Source organism: Schistocerca cancellata, chromosome 8, assembly GCF_023864275.1.
Source record: "Schistocerca cancellata isolate TAMUIC-IGC-003103 chromosome 8, iqSchCanc2.1, whole genome shotgun sequence".
NCBI classification, from domain to species: Eukaryota; Metazoa; Arthropoda; class Insecta; order Orthoptera; family Acrididae; genus Schistocerca; species Schistocerca cancellata.
The window spans coordinates 364,342,924-364,368,548 of NC_064633.1; the positions used below are offsets into that span (position 1 = coordinate 364,342,924).

The 25,625-nt window shown below is 37.6% G+C and overlaps 1 protein-coding gene across 1 annotated transcript in view; it reads left to right on the plus strand.

The window, feature by feature from the left end:
* Positions 1–24,599, plus strand: part of LOC126095271 (probable E3 ubiquitin-protein ligase HERC1) — an 814,023-nt gene extending 789,424 nt beyond the window's left edge. Inside the window, exons 71-72 of the mRNA XM_049910030.1 lie at positions 15,594–15,747; positions 22,797–24,599. Coding sequence (XP_049765987.1) covers positions 15,594–15,747; positions 22,797–23,000 — 358 coding nt within the window. The 3' untranslated portion in view covers positions 23,001–24,599. The remainder of the gene's footprint in view (positions 1–15,593; positions 15,748–22,796) is intronic.
* The last annotated feature ends 1,026 nt before the right edge of the window (positions 24,600–25,625 follow it).

Below are 25,625 nucleotides of genomic sequence, written 5' to 3' on the forward strand. Positions count from 1 at the left end.
TTACGAGGTTTTCACAGTTATTTTTTTGGTAGTGATGGAGATAAGAGGCATGTAACAAGTGCACGGTTAAGAATTGAAATGAATTTGTTTTAAAAAAAACTTACTTAAATTTTACATTATTTGTGTATTATGAAAACATTATTTGTGTATTATGAAACGTCTGTAACGATACATTGTTACAGATATAAAGTGAAATGAATAATTTCACTTTGATCAAAATATTGGAATCTGGATGTTAATAAATTGCAGTGTTTAAAAAACATAGAAACAATGTTGTTAGCATTAATTAACCTTTTATTACTGTAAATATTTGTGCAGTTTATCAACATTTATTATTGTTACTATTGCTGCTACACTGACAGTCATAGATGGCTGTAAACAATTTTATTTTCAGCTGCATTTTCTTAGACATGGACATGTCCTCACATTACAAATGTGAGGCAGTGTGTCATAAAATGAATGCACATCCTTAGGAAGGACCAGCTTTAGTTGTTGCAAATGCGTAAACTTTTCTGTGCTGATCTTTAGTGGTGAACTGTAGAGAGGGAGCACTGTAAATGAGCTGGGTATGTTTGACATCCTTGTTGGAAGTGGTTCCCGTGTATCGCTGAATTTCAATTTATATTCCATTTTTCTGGAGGGATCATACGTGAGACACCGGATATCAGTCACTGTTGGATCCCCAATTTTGGATCCTGGCCGAATAGACGAATACAACGAGAGTTTATCATAGGACTTGAAAAACGTGTGGTCCAAATAATTGACAACATAAGGTCTAGGACTTTGTCTTGCGGTAGCACAAACTTCTACATAGCCAGCAGGAGTATAAATGTGTCTGTTTTTTAACTTCCTTTCTATGGTGGAATGCATAGAATCACACTCCATTTGAGTGTGACCTTTCTCCAGAAATTTTTGCACTATTGTAATGCCTTTCTGATTGGCGAGATAAGCCAGTGCATTACTCATGACTGAGTTTCGATTCTGGTATGTGCATCCGTTGCTATAGAAAATAGCTTCTGAATCATTTTGGACGTACGTTTCTATACAATGCACGAGTATACTGGCAAATTCCAAAGCTGTTAGTCCACCTTCACTCTCGTGCCAAAGGTAACAATAACCATCGTTACTTTTTAAATGATAGATGGTAAAGTTGTGGACCTTCAGTTAGCTTTTATAGTACAGTGCAGATACTTTTAGTCTGGGAGAAAGGAGAAGTGCCTGAAGGTCCATTGTAAACACTCTAGCTGATCCTAATTTATCACTATTTTTCGCTTCCCTTGCCTCAGTTTTTCGGGCCATATGCAAAGAGTATTCATTGTCTGAGAGATTGCCTGTCTGGTGAGAACAACAAAGATCGCACTGGTTCTTTTTAGGCGAAAATAAGTTAAGATTATTTTCATCGAATACCTCGCAGAACTGTTTGTAAGCAGCTGGGATTTGTCCTCTTTTTCTTGCAAAATTGTGTATATTCCCTATGTAGTTCTGATTTACTCTGCCAGTTAGGTTCCAAGTAGAGTTTTGTGGAAGAACGACGGCAGTAATGCGATTCCAGTTTCGGCAACTCTGCAAAAAAATCTGCCGTCCACCTGAAATTTTCGTTGGTCTCTCCTGCATTTGAGGCCCTTCTGCAAGCGTTCTTCCTGGTGCACTAGATGCCCATGTTCTGACACTCCATTCGCCTAAGCAAGAAGTATTCAGGAACATAGTCTTGCAGACAGTTTTTCTCTGTCCTACTACAAAATTGTAATATAGTGTGTTAAGAACGGTGAGATTTATTAGATTCTGAATTATTTCTGCGTCTTTTAACTGGAACGTAGTAGACATGGCTTCCAACAAAAATTTTTCTTTCACCCCAAGACATATCCCGCCAGAAATGATTAAATATTCGCTGTCTCTGCTCTTCTGTAATATCCTTGCAATTCCTGTTCCGATTTAAGGAAGAATGTTTACAAGTACATCGTGGTTTCATTTCCCTCCTGCTCCTGCTCATTGTTGGTCTCTTTTTGCCAAACTCATCTTTTTGCATTCCTAAATAATCCTGTCCCCTCATACGTTTTTCTTTCTGCAAACTTTGAAGTGATTGATTGCTTTTCCTTTTACGGCGCTGCTTAGTACTCTTCACTCCCACATCAACTTCGTCATCGTCGTCTTCCTTGCTCTTGTTACTGCTATGGTCATTTTTGTTTTTATCTGGATCGTACGCATCACTACTGCCACTGGAGATATCATCCTCGCTGCTGTGTTCGAAAAGACTTTCAAATTCAGAAGTGGAATTCGCCTCTGTATGGCTTCTTTTTCCGCATTATCTGTAGTGTAAACCATAACGTCATCGATAACATTTAAATAATTTAATCATCTCAACTTCCAAACAAGGATCTTACTTCCAGTTACAACAATAGAAACTACGGTTTACCTTCATTTTGTAGGTCTACCCTTTCTTTTGGTGCAGGAGAAGGAGGAACCTGACTAGAATCTTCTTCCGGTGATTTTATACGATATGATCCGTTGTCGGCTTGTTTCACAAGGTGAAGAGTGAATTTACTCTTTTTACCCATAGCTGAAAACAAAGTAGTTACTGTAGAATGTTTAGGATTCTGTTCAGTTCTAAAATTAGAACCTCCTATGTACCGAGCGCAGTCTGCTTTACACGCGATGAAAAACTCGTAAGTCAACATTGTATTTAACGAGGTCATTATTAATTCTGTATATTAAAATACAATACAGAAATACCTAGAAATACTAACACGTACCTGTAGCAATAAAGCAGTGTTGGGTCTGTCAGTCAAATAAGTTACTATCACGTCAAAAAACGTTTAAATCTCGGAGTATGTGTTCGCCCTGCACACTAACAATGGCGATTATCGGAGATGCGAGGTTTACAGCATAAAATACATATCGCTGGAGATGTGAGGTTTTCATTATTGCCGCTAGATAGCAACACCGTTCAACTCGAAGATGGAAGGTTTCAACAGCCTGTGGGGCATAATTTTCTACATTTGGTAATGCAGTTACGTGGATTTCATTGACAGATGGAGTTACGAGGTTTTCATTGCCTAGCGACGATATGATACTGCGTGAAGAGTTTGACAGAGCACTGAAAGACCTGAGTCGAAACAAGGCCCCAGGAGTAGATAACATTCCATTAGAACTACTGACAGCCTTGGGAGAGCCAGTCCTAACAAAACCCTACAGGCAAAATTCCCTCAGACTTTAAGAAGAATATAATAACTCCAATCCCAAAGAAAGCAGGTGTTGACAGATGTGAAAATTACCGAACTATCAGTTTAATAAGTCACAGCTGCAAACTACTAATGCGAATTCTTTACAGACGAATTGGAAAACTGATAGAAGCCGACCTCGGGGAAGATCAGTTTGGATTCCGTAGAAATGTTAGAACACGTGAGGCAATACTGACCCTACGACTTATCTTAGAGAATAGATTAAGGAAAGGCAAACCTACATTCCTAGCATTTGTAGACTTAGAGAAAGCTTTTGACAATGTTGATTGGAATACTCTCTTTCAAATTCTGAAGGTGGCAGGGGTAAAATACAGGGAGCGAAAGGCTATTTACAATTTGTACAGAAACCAGATGGCAGTTATAAGAGTCCAGGGGTATGAAAAGGAAGCAATGATTGGGAAGGGAGTGAGACAGGGTTGTAGCCTATCCCCGATGTTATTCAATTTGTATATTGAGCAAGCAATAAAGGAAACAAAAGAAAAGTTCGGAGTAGGTATTAAAATCCATGGAGAAGAAATAAAAACTTTGAGGTTCACCAATGACATTGTAATTCTGTCAGAGACAGCAAAGGACTTGGAAGAGCAGTTGAACGGGATGGACAGTGTCTTGAAATGAGGGTATAAGATGAACATCACCAAAAGCAAAACGAGGATAATGGAATGTAGTCGAATCAAGTCGGGTGATGCTGAGGGAATTAGATTAGGAAATGAGACACTTAAAGTAGTAAAGGAGTTTTGCTATTTGGGGAGCAAAATAACTGCTGATGGTCAAAGTAGAGAGGATATAAAATGTAGACTGGCAATGGAAAGGAAAGGGTTTCTGAAGAAGAAAAATTTGTTAACATCGAGTATAGATTTAAGTGTCAGGAAGTTGTTTCTGAAAGTATTTGTATGTAGTGTAGCCATGTATGGAAGTGAAACTTTGACGATAAATAGTTTAGACAAGAAGAGAATAGAAGCTTTCGAAATGTGGTGCTACAGAAGAATGCTGAAGATTAGATGGGTAAATCACATAACTAATGTGGAGGTATTGAATAGAATTGGGGAGAAGAGGAGCTTGTGGCACAACTTGACTAGAAGAAGGGATCGGTTGGTAGGACATGTTCTGAGACATCGAGGGATCACCAATTTAGTATTTTAGGTCAGTGTGGAGGGTAAAAATTGTAGAGGGAGACCAAGAGATGAATACACTAAGCAGATTCAGAAGGGTGTAGGTTGCAGTATGTACTGGGAGATGAAGAAGCTTGCACAGGATAGAGTAGCATGGAGAGCTGCATCAAACCAGTCTCAGGACTGAAGACCACAACAACAAAAACAAGCTGTAAGGACTGTCCACTATGTATGTGTTTAATAAGTTTACTTCTATAATAATAGGTGCGCACAGTCACCATAATGATCAAGTGGTAGCAGTATGAAACTGTAGCCTCCACACTGCACACTGCTGCTATTGCACACCGCCCTCCTGAAAAGCTTATTTAAGTTTATTTCTCAGGTTGGACATGAGTGGCTACCTACACTTGTATCATGATGTGGGATTTATGAATGTAGTCATTTCAGTTCTTGGGGGAGAAAATATTTGAGAGATACAGTTCCAGCGCAAAGATGGCCTGTTGTGAAGGAACTGGACAACATGCAGGCCCAAACTAACAATCATAAAACTGCAGATATGAATGTCTAATTGTGTGCTTATGTAAACTTGAAGCAAAATTTTCCAAAGTTGTTAAAATGGTGATATTGCTCACTCTGAAAAATATTTATTTATACAATAGCTCTCTTTAATAAAAGAACCAGTTTCATATTTCTGTTCACAAGATATTGCACCTCAGTGTTTAAACAAACTTAGTTCTCTAACTAATTCCATAATGGCTGCCATGCAACAATGCAAGTAGATCCGCTTCAGCATTACATCTTTCTATTCCAATATCTCAAGCCACAGTAAAAAATATTATTAAGCAGTGTCAGGGATGCTATACCAGCAGAGAGTAGCATCACCTATGCAAAGTTTATTCTTGCAGTCACTTTCTTTCCCTGCCCCAAAATACATTAATTCTCAAGCGCACATAGGGTGGAGTTTGTTGAACTACAGTCTATGCCATACAACATCATCAGTATAGCTGATATACACAACCATCTCAAAATCAGCACATTTCTTATCTCTTAAGTCAATTTGTGTCATTACATGATGCTCCTTGTGGTAGCGAAACTTTTTTAAATAAACACATTTTGCTACCACTAAGAATGACTAAAGACAAGCAAGCATGTACTCAGTATGAAATGCTGTAAAGAACACAGCAACAGCTGATACAGTCACTGAAGATGGCATAAAACAACAAGCTAGCATTCAGTAAGGTTGACTATATTGGATGTTCAGGTACAATAGAACAGCCAGTTTTGCCACGGCAATTTATCTTTAAGATTTCCCCATTTGGGCAAGTCTCTCCAGAAACCTGTGGAGAACAATGAGAAAGACCCGTCAGCCTTCTGCTCACCTGACTCCATACCAATCACCATCATATGAATTTACAAGATAAATAATTGATAAGCTTAAATGGTTTATAACCCAAATAGGATTTAAATTGAATGAATAGAACTGTGAAGGAGCAGTTGCATACATATTGGTATTACATCACAATAATTGTCCTTTGCATAATGGGATAAGTTTTCATACCATTCATCAGTGTCTATTCATGTTTGCTGTGAGAGTTAGGTGTAATTAATAATGTTCAAACGCGGTTCTTGAATCATCGGTGGGACTTGAAGACACCATTGGTGACTTGAAAGGCAACATTGGCAAATTGCACTATAGTTGGGAATGGAAGGTGAAGAGCTCGAGGGTCTAGAAAGCCAAAGAAGGGAAGTCCTCCTTGGTGGAGAAGCAAGTGGGGCAGAACAGGAACCGGATTGATCATCAAATCTCAGAATTTTGTGGGACATGATAAGATTGTCAGAAGTTGATTCATGTTTTAGACCATCACTACCTCATTAGCAGTAGCAGAAGATTTTCTGCACAAATGTCACAGATTGTTCACAGAATCTATGGTACACTCACAGCTTTTAATTATCACCTCATCCAAGTCTTCTGCATTCAACTCTCATATTCACAGTTTGTGTGTTTCGACAACTTGGGCTTTCTTTTTATTTATGTCTTTTTATATTTGAATTGAAGATTCACGTCACTATAGACACTGCCACTGCCACTGCTTCACTAGAAGATCATAGTTGTATGTATCATGACATCCATCCTCAATATTGATGATTATGGTACAAATATTTTAAAACAATACTCTCTTCCATCTTCCATTTAAGTTTGATTGTATATTCTGAACCGGAAAATTTTATTGGGCATGATCATTTATCTCTTAGCTAAAAATGAGCTGAAGGCTCGAATACATATAAATACTCTCTCCACAAGATTTCAGCCTACAGTCCTCACCATAAATCCCTTTACCAGCTGCCCTACTAATACAATTTAATGATTCATAGCAGTAAAAACATGGACTAAATTCATTACACGCCACACTTGTGACACAAAATTATCACATGTAAGTTATGTGTTGTCTAGGGTCCACAGAACTTAACTTTTTGACAAATCATTATGGAATATAATTAATCTGGCAATCCTATCTCAGAAATAGAAACTTAACACTACACAGAGAAATCATCAATCACTATATGAAATAACACATATGATTATTATAAACTCTCATCTCTTTAGGAAAATTGGTCATGTTTAGTACACACATTCACATAAGTGTACTCAAAATTCGAAATTATTCCCAGGTTTCTTTAACAGTTGAGGACACAATAATAAACTTACTTACTACCAAGAAGTCATACTTACCACATCTACTTAAATATATTATTTACAAGAAATTATCTTCATATTTACATTTCATCTGGGATTCATCTCCTCAGGAGAAATATCGCTTTTATGTCCTGATGTGGGTATAACCCTTGTATCCTTTGCATTCCTGGATAGTCTAATAAGTAAGCTCCAGGGTGTGAAATTCTTAGTATTTCAAATGAACCAACATCTAATAGTTGCTATTTACTATTTCACCTCTTCAAGAGTGAAGATTTCAAATGAGTCCACAAAAGTACTTGCTCATCTACATTATATGTTTGCATCCGCAATCTCCTTTTGTCATATGCCCGTTTCCAAACCTGAGCTTGTTCAGTCAGTTAGACTAATGGTTGTCTCACCTTCTCCTTCCACTGAGGATTCTCAACTGGTATCCTGGGTATCTTTCGCACCCACTCATCCCTCTCTTCTTGTTGGAACATCAGCTCCACTGCTGTGAACTGGGTTGTCATACTTGGTAAATGGTTCATAATTTCTTCATACTATGCCAAGTAGTCAATCCATTTTGTCTGCCTGTTGTGGCAGTATGTCCGCACAAATTGTTTAACCTGGGTGACTCTCTCAACTGGTTTCCTTTTGGGCTGGTACCTGGAATTTGGTACCTGCTTGAAACCTGCTCTTTTGAGTGCATGCCTTTGAGCAAAACATGTGAAATTTGCTGCATTGTCTGAAAATACAGCATGTGGTTTGCCATTTCAGAATAGGAGCATAAGTTGCTTTTTTCAATGGGTGCACCTTGACATACTTCATAAATACATCAAAGAATGCTACAATGCACCTACATCCACTTCTGGCTCAGAGTACTGGCCCACAGATGTCCACACACATGATGGCCAGGGGCTTGTCCAGTGTTTTGTGGTGGTATGGTCCTTTACTCTAGTGATTATCCAGTTTCTTTTCTGATATATTTGGCAAGACTTGATTTCTTCAACATACTGTTGGAAAGAGCAAACTCTCGAGTTTTACATGGTTCCTTCTAGGTATCAGCAGTTCTAGTAAAAATGGTGCCAAGATAACAGGAAGCGTTTTGTGTTCTACATTTTGTGCAGTGCGAGTCAGTAATAACTGTTCATTGTGGCTTTCATACTAGGTGTGATGTGGATCCTCCTACAGCACACAGCATTAGCCGATGGCATGAACAATTCTGAGAGGGACTCTCCAAAATTTAATGTGTTTTGTACAGTTGCCGAGAACACTGTTGAGAACTTTCTTTTCCCACCGTTGGAGACTGATTTGAATGACTTCAATCAAAAACAGGATGGGGCACCACCACACTGGCATCTGGAAATGCGGGAATTTTTAAATCAATGGGCTACTGAATGCTGGATTGGTCACACTGGACCAAATGATTCAGCATTGCATTACTGGCCTCCAAGGTCACAGGACCTCACTGTATGTGATTACTTATTGAGGGGGTTTATGTTATGTGCCTCCATTACCAACAACAATGAATGAACTGAGACATCGCAAAACAACAGCTGTGGAAGCTGTAACTGAAGACATATAATATCACATTGACATGTTCCATGTATCTCAAAAGGGGCGAGGGGAGATTTAACTCCTATGAAGGAAAAAAAAAAAATAATTCGCATTCATCGAAAAACAAAATTCATGGTATATGTTTATTAGTTTCAGAAATGTAGATGTGCCAAATCAGATGATTCTTTTTGATACACCCTGTGTATATGATTTTAAAATTGTATTCTTGCAGTGCCAAAATCCATCTTGACAGCCAGGAATGCGTTAATTTACAAGTTTGCAAGAACTTTAGAGCTTGTCACAAAATACACAACTGTGTTGGCTCCAAACTGATAGTAACTGAACTTGCAGAAAGCCCAAACCTCTGCCAGCGCTTCCTGTTCTGTTGTAGCATATGACGTTTTGTATGGTGACGGTGCTCTGCTAGCGAGTGCTATTGAACAAAACATTGGCTTTCTGCCCATCATTCTCACCTGGAATAGGCAGGCTCTTAATCCAACTGAAGAGGCATCTGTCATCAGACCAAAATCTAGTAACATGTCTGGGTGGTACAACAGCTTGGACTCTAACAGCACCTTGATAGCATTAAATTCTTCATTACATTTGATTGTCGAGTGCAAGGCGGCATTCTTCCATAGCAGATTAAACAATGCTTCTGCATTAAATGACTGATCTGGCACGAACCTTCAAAAGAATGAGATAAGTCCCAGAAACTCTGTCAATCGTTTTTCATTCGTGGGATATGAACATTCTTAAGTGTGTGAATCCTCTCAGAATCAGGCAGAATTGCTTTCATATGAAGCAAATGGCCAAGAAACTTTGTCTTTTCCAAGCAAATTGTGACTTTTGCAAATTTGCTAGCAACCCAGCTTTTCTAAAAGCTTTCAGTACATTTGTTTAATAGCTCTGTGTGTTCCACCAAGTAGCTGTTGCTATTAACAATTCATCCACAAGGAGTGCAAAGGGATTTGTCACTGCCCAGATCCCAATACATAATCCACTCCGGCACTTATATTAAGGCCGAATGGGAGAACCTTAAAATGGTAGCTTCTTCCTGCATATAAGAATGTTGTATACTTTCGTGAAGGCTGATCAAGGCTAATCTTCCAATATGCTGAACACATATTTATACCGATCAAGTACTGTACACCATGAAAGTTTTGTATTAACTCATCAATGTTCCCTGTGTACATATTGGAACGATTATAGTATAATTCATGGGGGCAATTGAGTACTAGGTGAGCTTTTCCGTCACTATTCGGTACCATGAGGAGCAGGCTACAATAGAGGCTGTTCAAAGCTCAGTTAAGTCCCACAAAAACAATTCAGCTGATCTCTTCCTCTACTGCAGATTTGCAGATTACCCAGGAGATTGGATAAAAGGCAGAAAGTCTTATGTGAGTAAACTTCAGGGTGGTAGTTTTGTCCCTTTACATGGCCAGGTCTTTCCTCATAGACCTCATAGTAACTGTTCATTAAGCTGGCTAACTGATCTATATTAAGGTGTGCTGGCTCTTCTCTAATTTCTTACAGACCTGTTCCTCTAATCTAAGAGCTGTCTTATCTCTGTTAATACGCATGGAGTAATTACAGTTGCTGTCCGTAATCAATTTAATATGTGCCCTCTGCAATATCACTCGTGCTTACTCCCTTGCCTGAGAAGGTGTAATTGGACTTTGGCACCATCTATTTTAAATAGAAATCTGCCTGTCGAGAAGTTGATACATTCATCCTTCTCACAAATGCTTTCCCAACCAGCGATACAATCAACTAATAACTTATTTATCACAAGGAACATTCATTTCATCACTACATTTCCAAGTTCAACTACCAACATTGAACGTATCTTATTAATTATGATTGCCTGCCAACTGCATCAACTGTCCTAAAATTGCGGGTCGAAGACGGGACAATCTTTCCTTAAGTAATAGTTTGCCAGAAAAACTGCGAGAGATTTCGTTAACCAGCACAACCATATCCAACACCATCTCGACTAGAATGGTTAGTATCTGCACAGAGCTCTTCTTTCAAGTCAACACCTTCATTATATTGGATGACGTTAACCTTCTGTTGATAGTCCCTGTAGTCCTCACAGACAGAACCTCTGGGGCAAGGCGTAGTGCCCTATTGTAGAGCACTATTCTCAGTCATATCCCTGATTACTGGCAGCTGTTCCTGCCAGTTTGCATCCATGTTTGTGATTGTGACATCTGACTGTCTGATTCCAATGGTTGTTATGGCTCATATTATTGTTGTTCCCATACATTGGGTTGAACCTACAGTTTGGTCAGTTATGCTTGCTCTTATTTGGCCTAAAAGTAGAACCTTTTCCATTTGCTTGGTTATAATGGTAATGACTATCATTTCTGTATTGGTGATCTTGTGGGTGACTATTGTTACTACTGTTGACTATTTGACCACTCATTTTGTTATAATTGCATGCACAGCTGTTGTACTGACTAGAGCCAGGCATATTATTACTCATTGGTCCTTCTATAACTTTAATGTCCTCTTGAATCAGCTCTATTGATTCTAACACTGACAAGAACTCTTTGACATTATACTCATTGGCATGGATGAGTTTGTCCCTGATTTCAACTGGCAATTTTTATTTTAATATGCACAGCAAATATTTATGGGCAATTGTCTCATCCCAATACCATCTTAAATATTTGTTTTTGTAAGAGAAGACTTCTCAGTTAAACATTTGTTCTTTAAGCGTCTTTTGTTTGCTACATGACCAAAACTTTGGTAGAAAAGCTCTTTCAAACTCTTCATAAGTATTGCACTGCTCAACCATACCTATAGCCCATAACATAGGGTCCCCTTGGAAATAGCCAACCACATGCCTAATTTTGTGAGTTTCAGTCCATGCTCTTGGCAAATCTCCATGAAATCCTCATATGAAAACAACTAGATTTACAGATTTTTTTCTCATCAGAACTAGATTTACAGATTTTTTCTCATCAGTGAAGGGCTGAAACTACCTATGTTTCAGTAACTTATCTCCATGAGTATGGTCACATATAGGTTTGTTGGTGACAGTACACCTGTAGCAGCAGCTGAATTGCAATTTGTGAGTGCTTGATACACTTGCCAATTACTTGTATTGTGCTTGGTATGGGGCTGTAGGTCTGTGGCATTTGCACATAACATTCCTCTACCTTTGGTGTTTGTAGCACCTCTTGGTCCTCTGCTACATCTTCTGAAAATTTCTTCACTTACTCATTAATCTGCTTCCTCCACTGGATGAAGTTAGGACCTATTTGTTCCTTTATTTTGCATTCGGTACTGGAGAGTAAAACTATCTACAGTTGCTTGTATAGTTTGTTGCACATGAGTCTCAACTTGCTTCTCTTTAATTGTAGCAATTCTTCAAGTTTTCTAGAAAAAAGTTTGTGATGCTCATCAACTTTTCTACATTAAACCCTATGGTAGCAATCTGTGCATTCAACTGATCTACTGCAGACTTAACCGTACCTTGACATTCCCGCAAAAGTTTGATTTCAAGTGCCATACTCTCATGCTGTGGGGCTATCTCTGTTACATGTGATATTATCTACTCCAAACCCTGCTTAGTCATGATATCTTCCACCTTACTATTTGTGTCGCCCTGACTAAGACTTACAATCAAACAGTGGAAAATCCAGGATGGAATGTAACAGTGTTAGAGAAGGAAAGCTGCTACTCACCATATAGTGGAGATGCTGAGTCATTAGTCTCTGTCCTCACCCATCCAGCCCCCTCCCTGTTCCCATTCCCACTAAACAGCCATCATTTCACCAACACACCCAGTCTTTTTATTTCTCTCCTTTTCTGCTACCCCCCACACTCCCTACCTCTCCCCTGCCCTCCATCTAAACTGCAGCACTTCACTGTCCGCCACCCCCACTGTACTATGCCTCCCCCTCTCCACCCCAGCCTCCTCCTTACCTCCACTCAGTCGCCACTCCCATCATACACTGGTGCTGCTGCTTGTGTAGTTTCAGTCACCTGAGACTGCAGTCATGTGTGGAAGTTGTGTGCGTGTGTGCGTGTGTGTGTGTGTGTGTGTGTGTGTGTGTCTACTGTTGACAAAGGCGTTAATGGCCGAAATTGTAGGAATCTTTTTGTTGTGCAGATTTGCAACTCAGCAGCTCCGCTATATGGTGAATAGCAGCTTTGCTTCTCTAATATTGATTAGTACTTACTTCGTTCACAGTAGTAGCCACAGTAGACACTGTTGTGGTTAGTTAATCTGTTTCGTCTATCTTTGTTCTGATTTCATATATTTTGTCTACTTGAGTCACCAAAAGACATAATCTGTTCAATATTTCCATTAAAGGCTCCATGTTCAACCTAGTAGTAGCTATTGGCTGAACATCCAATTGCTGTTCACTCTGCATTTTGCAAAACTAAGCACAAGTCCTTACCATACCCCAGTAACAATACACAAATCTTGCACCTGATCTATCCTTACACTGAATTTACAGTACACAAAAATGAAATATAATACACATATAACACACAGTACTATAATGTATGTACAAATCACTAACTACTAGAAGATACATTCAATACATCACATGTTCTCATTAAAGAGTTTGTGTCTTAGAAGACTGGTACAGGAGTCTACAGTCAAAGGCAATTTGCTAATCTTGCTTGTATTAATAATTGTTGAGTCTGGAAGATAGTTTGTGATGGACCGTGCTGTTCAGCTACACAAGTATACCCAGCTCCACAGCAAGCACAAAACAAAATTTACAAAACAGATATTACACACTGTACATCTACATCTATAATCTGCAAACCACTGTTTAGGGTTTCTTCCTGTTCCAATCACATATGGAGCAAGGGAAGAATGGTTTTTTGAATGCTTCTGTGTGTGCCATAATTATTCTAATCTTATCCTCACAACCCCTATGTGAGCTATACATAGGGGGCTGAAGTATATCCCTAGAGTAATCAGTTAAATCAAGTTCTTTATACTTTGTTAATAGGCTTTCTCAGGATATTTTATGAGTGTCTTCAAGAGTCTGCGATTTCAGTTCCTTCAGTATCTCTCTGACACTCTCCCATGGATTAAACAAACCTGTAACCATCTGTGTTGCCCTCCTCCATGTATGTTCAATATCCCCTGTTAGTCCTATCTGGTACAGCTCTCTCACACTTGAGCAATATTCTTGGATGGGTCACACGAGTGATTATTAAGCAATCTCCTTTGCAGACTCATTGCACTTCCCCAGTATTCTACCAATAAACTGAAGTCTACCACCTGCTATACCCACAACTGAACCTATGTGATCATTCCATTTCATATCCCTAAAAAGTGTTACACCCAGGTATTTGTATGAGTTGTGAAATACAAAAACTTCCCCCAAAAGTCCTACTGACCATCCTGTACAATTTTGCCACTTTTGGTGTGGCAACAGAAAAACAAAGGGAGAAGAATTTAAACGGTGATTTACTTCAATGAATATTAAACGTGAAGTGTTAAAGTTGGAATGAATATTACTTGAACATTAAGTTAAGTGTTAATGTGTTTCACAAAAAAGTTTTTTCCCTTTAATTAGGAGTGCTGACTTTAAATGGATCAAAGCTTTCAGGACTGTCCACTATCTGTATGTTTAACAAGTTTGCTTGTAGGATCTAGGTTTGTACAGTCACCATAATGATTAAGTGTAGCAAAGCTGTAGCCTCCGCACTCCACACCTCGCTCTACTGCTGTTGCACATTGCCCTTCTGAAAAGCTTATTTAAGTTTATTTCTCACATTAGACATAGATGACCACCTACACTCATAGCACACTCAGGGGTGTATGAATGTAATTGATTCAGTTGTCGGGAGAGAAAATATTAATAAGTTACAGTCCCAATGCAAAAATGGCCTATTGTGATGGAACTGGACCACATGCAGGCTCAAACTAACACTCATAAAGCCGCAGATACAAATGTCTAATTGTGCATGTATGTAAAGTTTGAAGCACAAATTTCCAAAGTTGTTAAAATGATGAAACTGCTCACGCATGAATAAATATTTATTTATATAGTTCTCTTTAACAAAAGAACCACTTTCTTATTTCTGTTCACAAGATATTGCACCTCAGCGTGTAAATAAACTTAATTCACTAACTAGTTCTGTAATGACTGCTGTGCAACAGTACTATTAGATCCGCTCCAAAAACATGTCTTTCTATTCCAGTATCTCAAGCCATAGTACAAAATATTATTAAGCCGGTGTCAAGAATGCTGATCGCCTACATCGAGGTTCTTCTTGCAGTCCCTTTGTTTCGCTGCTGCAAACACGTTAATTCTCAAGTGTGTATACCGCAGAGTTCATTGAACTACAGTGTGTGCCATAAAACACTGTCAACACAGCCGATACACACAACCCATTTAAAAATTATCACATTTCTCATCTCTTAAACTCGAAATCTTGCCTTTCACAGGTAATGCTTTTACGAATTGAGCTACCCAGGTATGACTCATGTTCCCCCCCCCCCCTCCCCCCCCCCCCCCCCCCCCCCCTCCTCATAGTATGTAGTGCGACAAAAGAATTTTTCACTATGGATATTGTTTTTTGTTTTGCTCCTTACGTATGTTTACACTGATCAAAGCAACCAAAACTTTATAATAAATGTGCCTTTCATCCTCCAATTTACAAGTATTACATAAGCATATCACCCACACAAGATATTACAATATTCGTTTTCTGTGATTTCAGTCTTATTGGTTTCTGTTTTGGCTGTATTTTTACTATTCACGCTTTCAGTCAGACACCAGCATGTAAATTTACACCAGTGAAGCAAAAAATAAAACTGACATTTTTAAACTGACTGACAGGAAGATTGATGCATGTTGGAGTTCCTGTTTGCACTCCTCTTATAAGTGATCAATATTTTTGATTTTAGAATACACAGTAATATAAATGAATAAAAAAGTGTGTCTTTTTTGTAAGCAGGTCCCAGTTATTTTGTTTTATAGTTCTACTCATAACACCTTTGAACATTATAAAATGTTTGAAATATTTCCACAGATACAGAGAACTGGATGAGAACAATATCCTTGTAAAGTGGCTTTGGGAAATACTTGAAGGATTTAGCAGTGCTGAGAGAGTGCTGTTTATGAGATTCGTATCTGGGCGTTCACGTTTGCCTGCCAATCTTGCAGATCTGTCTCAAAGATTTCAGGTATGGTTATAGTACATTTTTGATACTACTTAAGTAAGTTCTTGTTGGAGAGAAGTGCAACAGTGTATTTTGAATGACCTACATTTTGTTATTAGAAAGACAATACTAAAATTTTCTGTTCATATTTAACATTTGGGCTTAGAAATAGATAATGCATTTGCTAATGAAAAACCAAGGTAGATATTAGATGTGTGTGACTCGCCAAGAGGATATGTGCTATCCAAACCAGAGTCATTACTGCTTCCCAATATATTTATTCCTTAATGAAATTTGTCATTAAAAATATATCACTTTTTCAAACCAACAGCTCAATTCATGGAATCAATACTAGAAATAAGAATAATCTTCACAAGGATTTAAAGTCACTTAGTCTTGTACAAAAAGGTGTGCATTATTCAGGAACACACATTTTCAATAACTTGCTAGCAGCTTAACAACCAATGAAATTCAGTTTAAGAGAAGCCTAAAGGATTTATTGGTGGCCAACTCCTTCTACTCCATTGATGAATTTCTTAGTAAAACCAACTGATTTGTATATAAGTACAACATAACCTCTGCACAATTTCAGTGCAGTAATGTGTTCATTGAAAATTTGTGTGTGTGTGTGTGTGTGTGTGTAAGTATAATCTAACTTCTGCACCATTTCAGTGCAGTAATGTGTTCATTGCAAATAAGTATTACAGTAGTTGCATTACATGTTTATTACCTTATAAACAAATAAAAAACTTTTTTATTTTAAATTCAGTGCATTAGTATTTGTAAAATGACTCTTAGTGTTCATTAAAAAATGACGATCATTCCACTTGGGACCTGTGGAATGGTACATTAGCTTATTTGTTTTAGTTGTAAATATTTGTCATGTATTGTTGTTTTTCTGACATGTTCCACATCCTGGAGGACTTCCACACTACAGATCAATTGGAATGAAAGTAAATCTAATCTAATCTAATCTAAAAAACTGTGTGCCTGGTGACAGAGCCAATCAGATACTAAGTTGTGATGAGATGAGATAGTGAGTGTAAGAACATAAATAAAATGAAAACTTAGAATGATCCAAATTCATCTCCACTCCCTCCTGATATATGCCTAAAATATGGCAGAAAGCAGATATAAGACAATAACATTTAGATTCTTAGATTTACAGTTTGATAATAAATTGTTCAAGTGTGTCATACCACAAACTGCTGAAACACGTAATCAAGGTTTTGTTTGCAATGCGGATATTGTCAGACAGTTGGGAAAGATTCACTTCATAATGTTATAAGGGTCATTTCTTGTGGTAACTCGGCTGTTTTCCTATGCCAAGATAATAAAAATATGAATTACTTGTGGTGTGAACTGAAGAATGTCCAGCAAAGACCTTTTCACAGAACTGTGGATACCAACTACTCCTTTCCAATATATACTGTCTGACAAAAAATATAAGTTAAGCAACCTGAGGGGGTGGAGGAAATGAAGTGAAACTTCATGAGTTGGATATGTGAATTTATGTCAGTCATTACAAAGTCAAGTCAAATTGACCAAGAATGTGTCTTTATGGGCCCACTTATCAGTATGATATTGCATGCCCTCTGACCTGAATGCATACACAGATTTAGTTGCGAATAGTGTCATAAAACCATCATTTTCTGCTTCCACATATGTACTATTGGAGACAAATCTGGGGACCTTGCCAGCCACAGGAGTACTGTAATGTCACTCAGATAATTCATAGAGACACTTGCCATGCTTGGATGAGCAATGTCCTGTTACAAATGGCACCATGATATTGTCACAAGAGAAGTTACACATGAGGACACAAGATGTCTGTAACATACCATTGTGCCATCGGAGTTCCCTCAATCACTACCATCCATGACCTCAAGTCATACCCAATGGCCCATCACACCGTAATGCTAGGAGTAACATCCACCATAATGTCAGGAATAACATTGCTGTGCCTCTCCAAAACACTGGAAAAATGGAACCTCTTCCCAGAGTGGCACTGTGCTCACCAATGAGAGCCATCTAAACAGCCTGTGCACAGGTTGATAATTCCCAAATCCATCTGCTGCTAGTCTCTGACCTTGCACAGTCTGACCAGCCAGCCAAATAAAGACTACAATGAGGCCACTTTCTACCTCTGTCAGGTGCTGATAATGCTGTCTCACGTGGGTGTATGGCATCTTCAAGACCTTCACAGTGATACTCAATGTCTGATGCTATTCACACCCCATATATACCCTACCAGGCCTAGAAACAACACTGAACACCAACACCACCAAAGCATTGTGGTGGCCATTCTAGATGTCAGAGAGAACTGCAACTCCAATCATTTTCATATTCACCAGTGATGTGTACAAAGTTACACTGACATTTAGCCAGCTCAGTTCATGGAGTCATTACTAGAAATAAGAGTAATCTGCACAAAGTCACATATAAGAGGTGATCAAAGAGTTTCCATTTGAGGGCATTGCTGAAGTGTATATGCAGCACAGCACGACTCCAATGCGAGTATATAAGCATCGACATGTAGGCAAGGGATTAAGGTGGCACCTGTGCCTTTCCGACATGAGTGTAGTAAATATGGAAAAGTGAACTATGGCAATGTTATTGCTAAATGCATAATAACAGGACCAACATGTTGTTGCTCCTTTCTTGACTGCGAAGGACAAACACCAGTAGACATACACCGGAGACTGAAGAATGTGTGTGGGACAGCACGTCTATTGAATGGTGCACCAAGGGGTGCTGCTGCTTCATGATAATGCACATTCCCATACTGCAAATGTTTTAACTGGGAAGTTATGCCAGCTGAAGTGATGGACTCTCAAGCACCTGCCGTATAGTCCTCTCTCTGTGTGATTGTCATGTATTTGGTCCCTTGAAAAAGGCCTTTAGGGATGGATGGTTCCTGTCAGATGAGGATGTGCAGCAGGCAGTTACAGACTACTTCATGCGGCGGGACATGGTGTTTCACCAAACGGGTATCTTCAACCTGGTGCATCAATGGGATGATTGCCTCGGTGTCCATGTGGGTTTTGCCTGATTGACATACCGATTCTGAACTGTATGAGCTTTCTAACAGAAACTTTCTGATCACCGCTTATACTTTGGTCCGAAAAGGTGTCCATTATTCAGGCACACACATTTTCAGTAACTTGACTGCAGCCATAAAAACTTTATTAGTAGTTAAAGTTCGGTTTAATTGACAGATTTCTTAGGAGAACTGAGCTGAAGTCAGTTCCATAAACAAATTTGGGAAGTAAAAGTAAAGTTGGAGTAGTATAAGTACAATGTACAGTGAAGAATTAAGAAATTATATCATTATTTCACCTGGCACCTAGAACTACATACAAGGGTTGGAACTTTAATAGTGGCAACTATTTATTTACAGTTCGTACAAAATAGATACATGTTTCAAAGTTTTACTGACCTTCAAAGTAGTCACCAGCATTGTGTTTAACTCATTGTCAGCAATGTGGAAGTCGTAGGATACTCTTAGCAGTGCCAGTTGTGTTGACAGTTCAAGCGGTGCGGTCTATTGCCCAACGAATTTGTAACAGTTCTGAAGCGAATGCCATGAAGTGTTTCCTTCAGTTTAGAAATCGAGTTGAACTCATAAGGGCTTAAGTCAGGGGAGTGCAGTAGGTGGTATAGTACTTAGCAGCCCTATCAGTCAAACAAATCAGTAACAGCTTGCCCTGCATTGTCCTGCAAAATGATGGTCAGGTCCTGCAGAAAGTGTCATCACTTCCGTCTCCAAGCTGGTCATAGGTTGTGTTCCAAAAATGAACAGCATAGAAACAGAAGTGATGACACTTTCTGCAGGACCTGACCATCATTTTGCAGGACAATGCTCAAGCACGTACAGTGCAAGCTGTTACTGATTTGCTTGACTGATGGGGCTGCTAAGTGCTGTACCACCTACTGCACTCCCCCTGACTTAAGCCCTTGTGAGTTCAACTCGATTTCTATACTGAAAGAAACACTTCACGGCATTCGCTTCAGAACTGCTACAAATTTGTCGGTCAATAGTCTGCACCACTCGAACTGTCAGCACAACTGGCACTGCTAAGAATACCCTAAAACTTCCAGATCGCTGGCAACAAGTTATACACAATGCTGGTGACTACTTTGAAGGTTAGTAAGACTTTGAAACATGTATCTATTTTGTATGAACTGTAAATAAATAGTTGCCACTGGGTCATTCCATCTCAAATCAACTAACAGTCTGAACCTTGATATCTCAGATTTGGATGAATTTTTTTTTTTTTTTCAGGTAATGTACCCACTACCACTAGTTTAAATTTGAAATTTCAGATTTTTCTGACCTTCAGTTTTTGAGTTTCAAGGGTTTAAAAAAAAAAAAAAAAAACCTCAGTTTTTGATCAATCGATGATTGTTTTAAAATGCTGTAGCTTAAAAACTATACAACCTAGAGAACTCAAACTTGCACCATTGTTTTCCTCTATAAATTCCCTTCAATTTGATATGTTACATGACTATGCTACCTAAATCTGAAAATTTTAAAGTATTCCAAAAAACATTTTTTGAAATTTCCAAAATACGTACCCTCGGATTTTTTTTATAAAAATTGTATGTGTTGTCCAGTCTGACTGACTACATGTGTGCAAAATTTCAAGATGGGATCTCAATGGATTCTTGTATAAAATAATATTTTACTACCGCAATACACACTAGTGAGGTGAAAAGCAGACTTATTTCTATGCTATGAATATTAAGGTAGGCCTATGTAATTCTAACAAACTTAAATTATTATGTTAGCCTTTTTATGCAACATTGCCCTCTTATTGTTTGTTAATTCATTAAATGATATTTTAATGTGAGAATAAAATATATAAAAGATAATAACTTAAGAATCTTACGATTTTGTACGACAGTCACTTTTTATTATAAAAAAAATGAGATTTTCGTATAGGGTTAAGGCTCTAGTTTTGGCCACTACCTCACTTATGGCCACCTTGATGTAACAGGGAAGCTAAACTGCATCCTTTCATCATATATTATAAATGGGAGGGAAAACTAAAACATCTGCAGTATGTCTTCATATCAGATTGCCTGAAACATAATGCAGTTACTTTCTACGTATTCCAGAAAAAACTGCTAGAAATAATAAAGCAAAACTTGCCTTTTGCACTTAAAAAGTTACTTACTTTTCTGATGGCAGCGCTGCACAATATAAAAATAAGAAAAACTTCCTTAATTTGTGTTTGCATAAAACTGATTTTGAAGTTGAGGCAGAGTGGGAGTTCTTTGCAACATCCCATGGCAAGAGCACATGCGATGGCCTTGGTGGAACTGTTAAGCGGCTAGCTGCTAAAGCCAGCTTACAAAGGCCATATAACCATCAAATCGTAACACTCAAATCAATTTATGTATTTGTCATGGAAAACATAAAAAACATTGACTTTGAATATTGCACAACAGAGGACTATGAACTGACCAAAGGATACTTACTTCCTTGGTTTAGTGACTCAGAAGTGATTGTGGGAACACAAAAGTTTCCTCATATAAACCCTGCACAGAGAGTCAAATTACTGTCAAGCCTTATCATTTTAGTGTGGATGAGTCTCTTGAATATGTGACAACACTGAACCAAATAACACCATCACATATGGAAAATATTACTTCTGGTTTAGTGACAGTAGCATATGATGACTCTTGGTGGCTAGGATGCATTGAAGAAAAATACAGTGACATGTACTGAATAAATTTTTTACATCCAAAGGGTCCAGCCCAGTCTTTTTACTATCCACAGCCAAGAGATATATTAGATGTACCAGGAAACACTTTTTACAAACAGCAAATCCAATAACAGCTACGGGAAGAACCTACACTTTAAGTACTAAAGAAATGAAGTTGTCTTCTCTTGCTTTGGAAAAATATCTTAAAAGTTCATAAAAGAAGCACATTCAAATTATGTTACACCTACCCTCACTAAACACTAAGTTGTATAAATACCATGTGTATTAACTTTGTAAATACCAACTGGTTGTAGAAATACAGTTCTATCCATGCAGATATCAACAAGTTAATCTTTTTCCCGAGTGAAATTACTTATATGCCAATTTCTGATATAAGGAACTTGTTGTAAATGATTACAAATAACACTGGAAAACCAAGAAAAAGATAATATCTCCATTTACAACTAAGGATGAAGGTGAGTGGCTTTATTCAAAATTTTAACTTGTAGCATGTATATTACCAATTAAAATGTGGTCACTTCCTTATGATGCATAGTTAAAAGAATCATGAACATTAAATTAAAACAACACTACATCATTTAATGAATTAAGAAACAATAAGAGGGTAATGTTGCATAAAAAGGCTAACATAATAATTTAAGTTTGTTAGAATTACATAGGCCTACCTTAGTATTCATAGCCTAGAAATAGTCTGCTTTTCACCTCACTAGTGTGTATTGCGGTAGTAAAATATTATTTTATATAAGAACCCATTGAGATGCCATCTTGAAATTTTGCATGCATGTAGTCAGTTAGACTGGACAACACACATAATTTTTATAAAGAAATCTGAGGGTAAGGATTTTGGAAATTTCAAAAAATGTTTTTTTGGAATAGTTTAAAATTTTCAGATTTAGGTAGCATAGTCATGTTACATATCAAACTGAAGGGAATTTTTAGAGGAAAACAATGGCACAAGTTTGGGCTCTCTAGGTTGTATAGTTTTTGAGCTACAGCATTTTAAAACAATCATTGACTGATCAAAAATCAAAGATCAGAAAAATTTGAAATCTCACATTTAAACTAGTGTTAGTGGGTACATTACCTGAAAAAAATTCATCCAAATCGGAGAGGTCGTGGTTCAAATCATGTAGTACAATTGGTTGATTTGACATGGAATGGCCCCACTATTAAATTTCCAATCCTCATATAAAGAACCTATATGGCAGCCACACTGTTATTATGGGTATGTTTGCAGTGTATTTAATGTTTACATAGGATTTAATAAGTGGTAGTGGTGAGATCAGTATAATGGTAAACAATATGTCATTCCTTCTGAAGTTTTAATTAATTGCGTTTCAGGTAATGAAGGTAGATCGTGCACCAGATGGCCTCCCTACAGCACAAACATGCTTCTTTCAGCTCCGGCTTCCTCCTTATACCAGTCAAGAAATAATGGCAGAGAGATTACGCTATGCAATCAATAACTGTCGATCAATTGATATGGACAATTACATGTTGGGTAGAAATGCTGATGTAGGTCATGGATCAGATGATGAGTACTGAAAAGACTGATGTGGAGGCACCAGAGCCAATGTCAAGAATTTATGTGCTGTGTTTTTGTCGACATGCTATGATGATAAGCCATCATCATTCTGTGATATGTTGAAGTATCATTTAGATTAAATTTGTTACAACCTGCAGGGTGACATTCTTTGTGTTTGCTGAAGTAGCTAGTAGTAAGTTCCATACACTTCAAAATACTTTTTTGATGGTGAAAGTTAAGGTCATTTTCATTAAGATACTATTGTCTTTCTCCCCAGGTTGTTCCTGTGTAAGATACATCTCACGTCTAGGGAGTAAATTCAAAAACTAAATAAACAGTCCATATTATTTCATATTACTGACAAAAATACTGCATTGTTTTGATTCGCACCTTAACCTGTTGCGTAACACCCTTGTGTTTGAGAGTAAATAGTACAAAATCCAGATGCACATATTAATTAAGTTGAAAGTCACAAATTATGCAGCTGTCATAATTATTCCCCCAAGTATTAACCAGAAAGCCTGTTGTGCACCCTACTATTGTTTGACACACATAAAATGGTAATAATATTTTTAACACAGTTTGAAGGAATAATGAAGTGGAAGTGAGACAGGTTACTTTAGCAAGTGATCATATGTGCAGAGAAGTTGAACAGAACTAATTTTTTTAATCATTTTGTATGCAGTTGAGAGTCATGACATGTGAGCATTATTTATAATAAAAGGAAGAAGCTGTTGTTTACTGAGGTAATTTCTGTAACATACAGCAAGTCTTGTTTTTGTGTATGCGAACTTAAAAAACAACCATTAAAAGTTTGAAAGTTGTCTTGTCTAATGAATGCCTGTGATTAATTTTTAGCTTAATATAACTGAAAATGCTAGGTGATGTTGAATTGCTTCATCACACATGTGTAAATATATCTGAGATAGAATTGTTGTACTGTTTGTTTAATTCCCACTTTTTGTGAGCAAAACTTGACATTGTTTGGTGTTTTGTGTGTGTGTAATTTTTTTCTTCTCCTTTTGTAATTAAAAGACAATGTTAGCATCACCATGTTTCTGTAAAATGCAAATCTTACGAATGATGGAATGCATTATTGTTAAACTACATTCCTAACAATTTATCTGTTGTACACTTCAGAGTAGAAAGGAAATAGGAAATGGCAGACAGTACCTGAGAGTTCATGAGTGACATTTACCAAAAATATTAATGTTGCTGCATTGTGATTCCAACTATTTGTTTATAATAATAATAAAATGTACACTTACATTTGTGTTGACATGACTTGCGAGTAAAAATACATAACTTGTTCATACATTCCATTGGTATCTCATTTCAGTATTCTTTTTTTAAGCATAATAGGCAGTATTTATTGATAAAAACTTAAAACTCAAGTGTGACAGTTCAGATAAATTTATAAAACTTAGTACATAAAATAAGCTGCATATTGTTAGACTCTGCTTTTGGACATGATCAATGCCCAATTCTGATTCTAAATAAGAATATTAGGGCTGCAAGTTAAAAACCACCAGTTGCTGATTTTCATTAATCATGTTCTGTTCTATTCTGTCTTCTTTGACCCTTGTTCCTGAATAAATACTGGAACAAACCATTTAAAATTACTCTTTTTTTTTATCCTCCAACATTTCCTCTCTTGCTGGAAGACATATTTTATTTATTTATTTTTAGTAGTAGTATGTCTGCTCACTATTTCCAGCAGTAATGTTACATTGAATGAGAACTATTTCCAAAGCAGGACAGGTAACCTGCAACAAAGTGGTTTTATGGGGAATAAGTTGCTCATGGGATAATTTGTATGAAGGCAACTGAGGTATTGAAAACAGCATGTCACATTAGTTTGCATGCAGCCTAAACTCTAAACGGAAACTTCAACAATGTGGTAAAGTCAAAACTGAATTTAAGAACTGAAATATTATTAGAAGAGGTCTGCCAAGTCAGCTAGAAAAGTATAAAAAAAAATTGTCTTCAGTGAAACTGGTCTGTAGTCTGCATAATTCAGTTGTTTCTAGCTGCAAATTAATCTTATGTGCTGTGATCTAACAGCAAAATGAGGTAACCCCAAAGGGGGGGGGGGGGGGGGGGCTGATGAATGATGAGTGTGTGCCTTTACTTTGATGAGGTACAGCATCTTCAAATACATCAGGGATAATGTGCATGTGGCAGCAGTCTATACTTCCACATGTTTCAATATGGGTTACAGGCTATGTAACTGCCTTCTCTAACTAAACAACACCACTGCCAGGGTGACACTCAATATCAATACACTTAATAATTAACATGTTTAATACGAGTAAATTTCCTGCACAATTTTGTCAATGTGTTGTGATAAAATCTACATCCATACTCCGCAAGCCACCTGACAGTGTGTGGCGGAGGGTATCTTGAGTACCTCTATCGGTTCTCCCTTCTATTTCAGTCTCGTATTGTTCGTGGTACACATCTGTAGATTTTAAAAAGGCTAGTGTGTCTGTGGGCAGGACCACTTTATTCAGAGCTGTGGAAGAATTTGGGATAAGTTAGAAAACACTCACTTCTCCAAAAACTATGAAAATACAAAATCTAAGCTAAAAACATCAGACCTATTTGAGATTTAGACATGAGTTAGACAAGTTAATGAACTACCT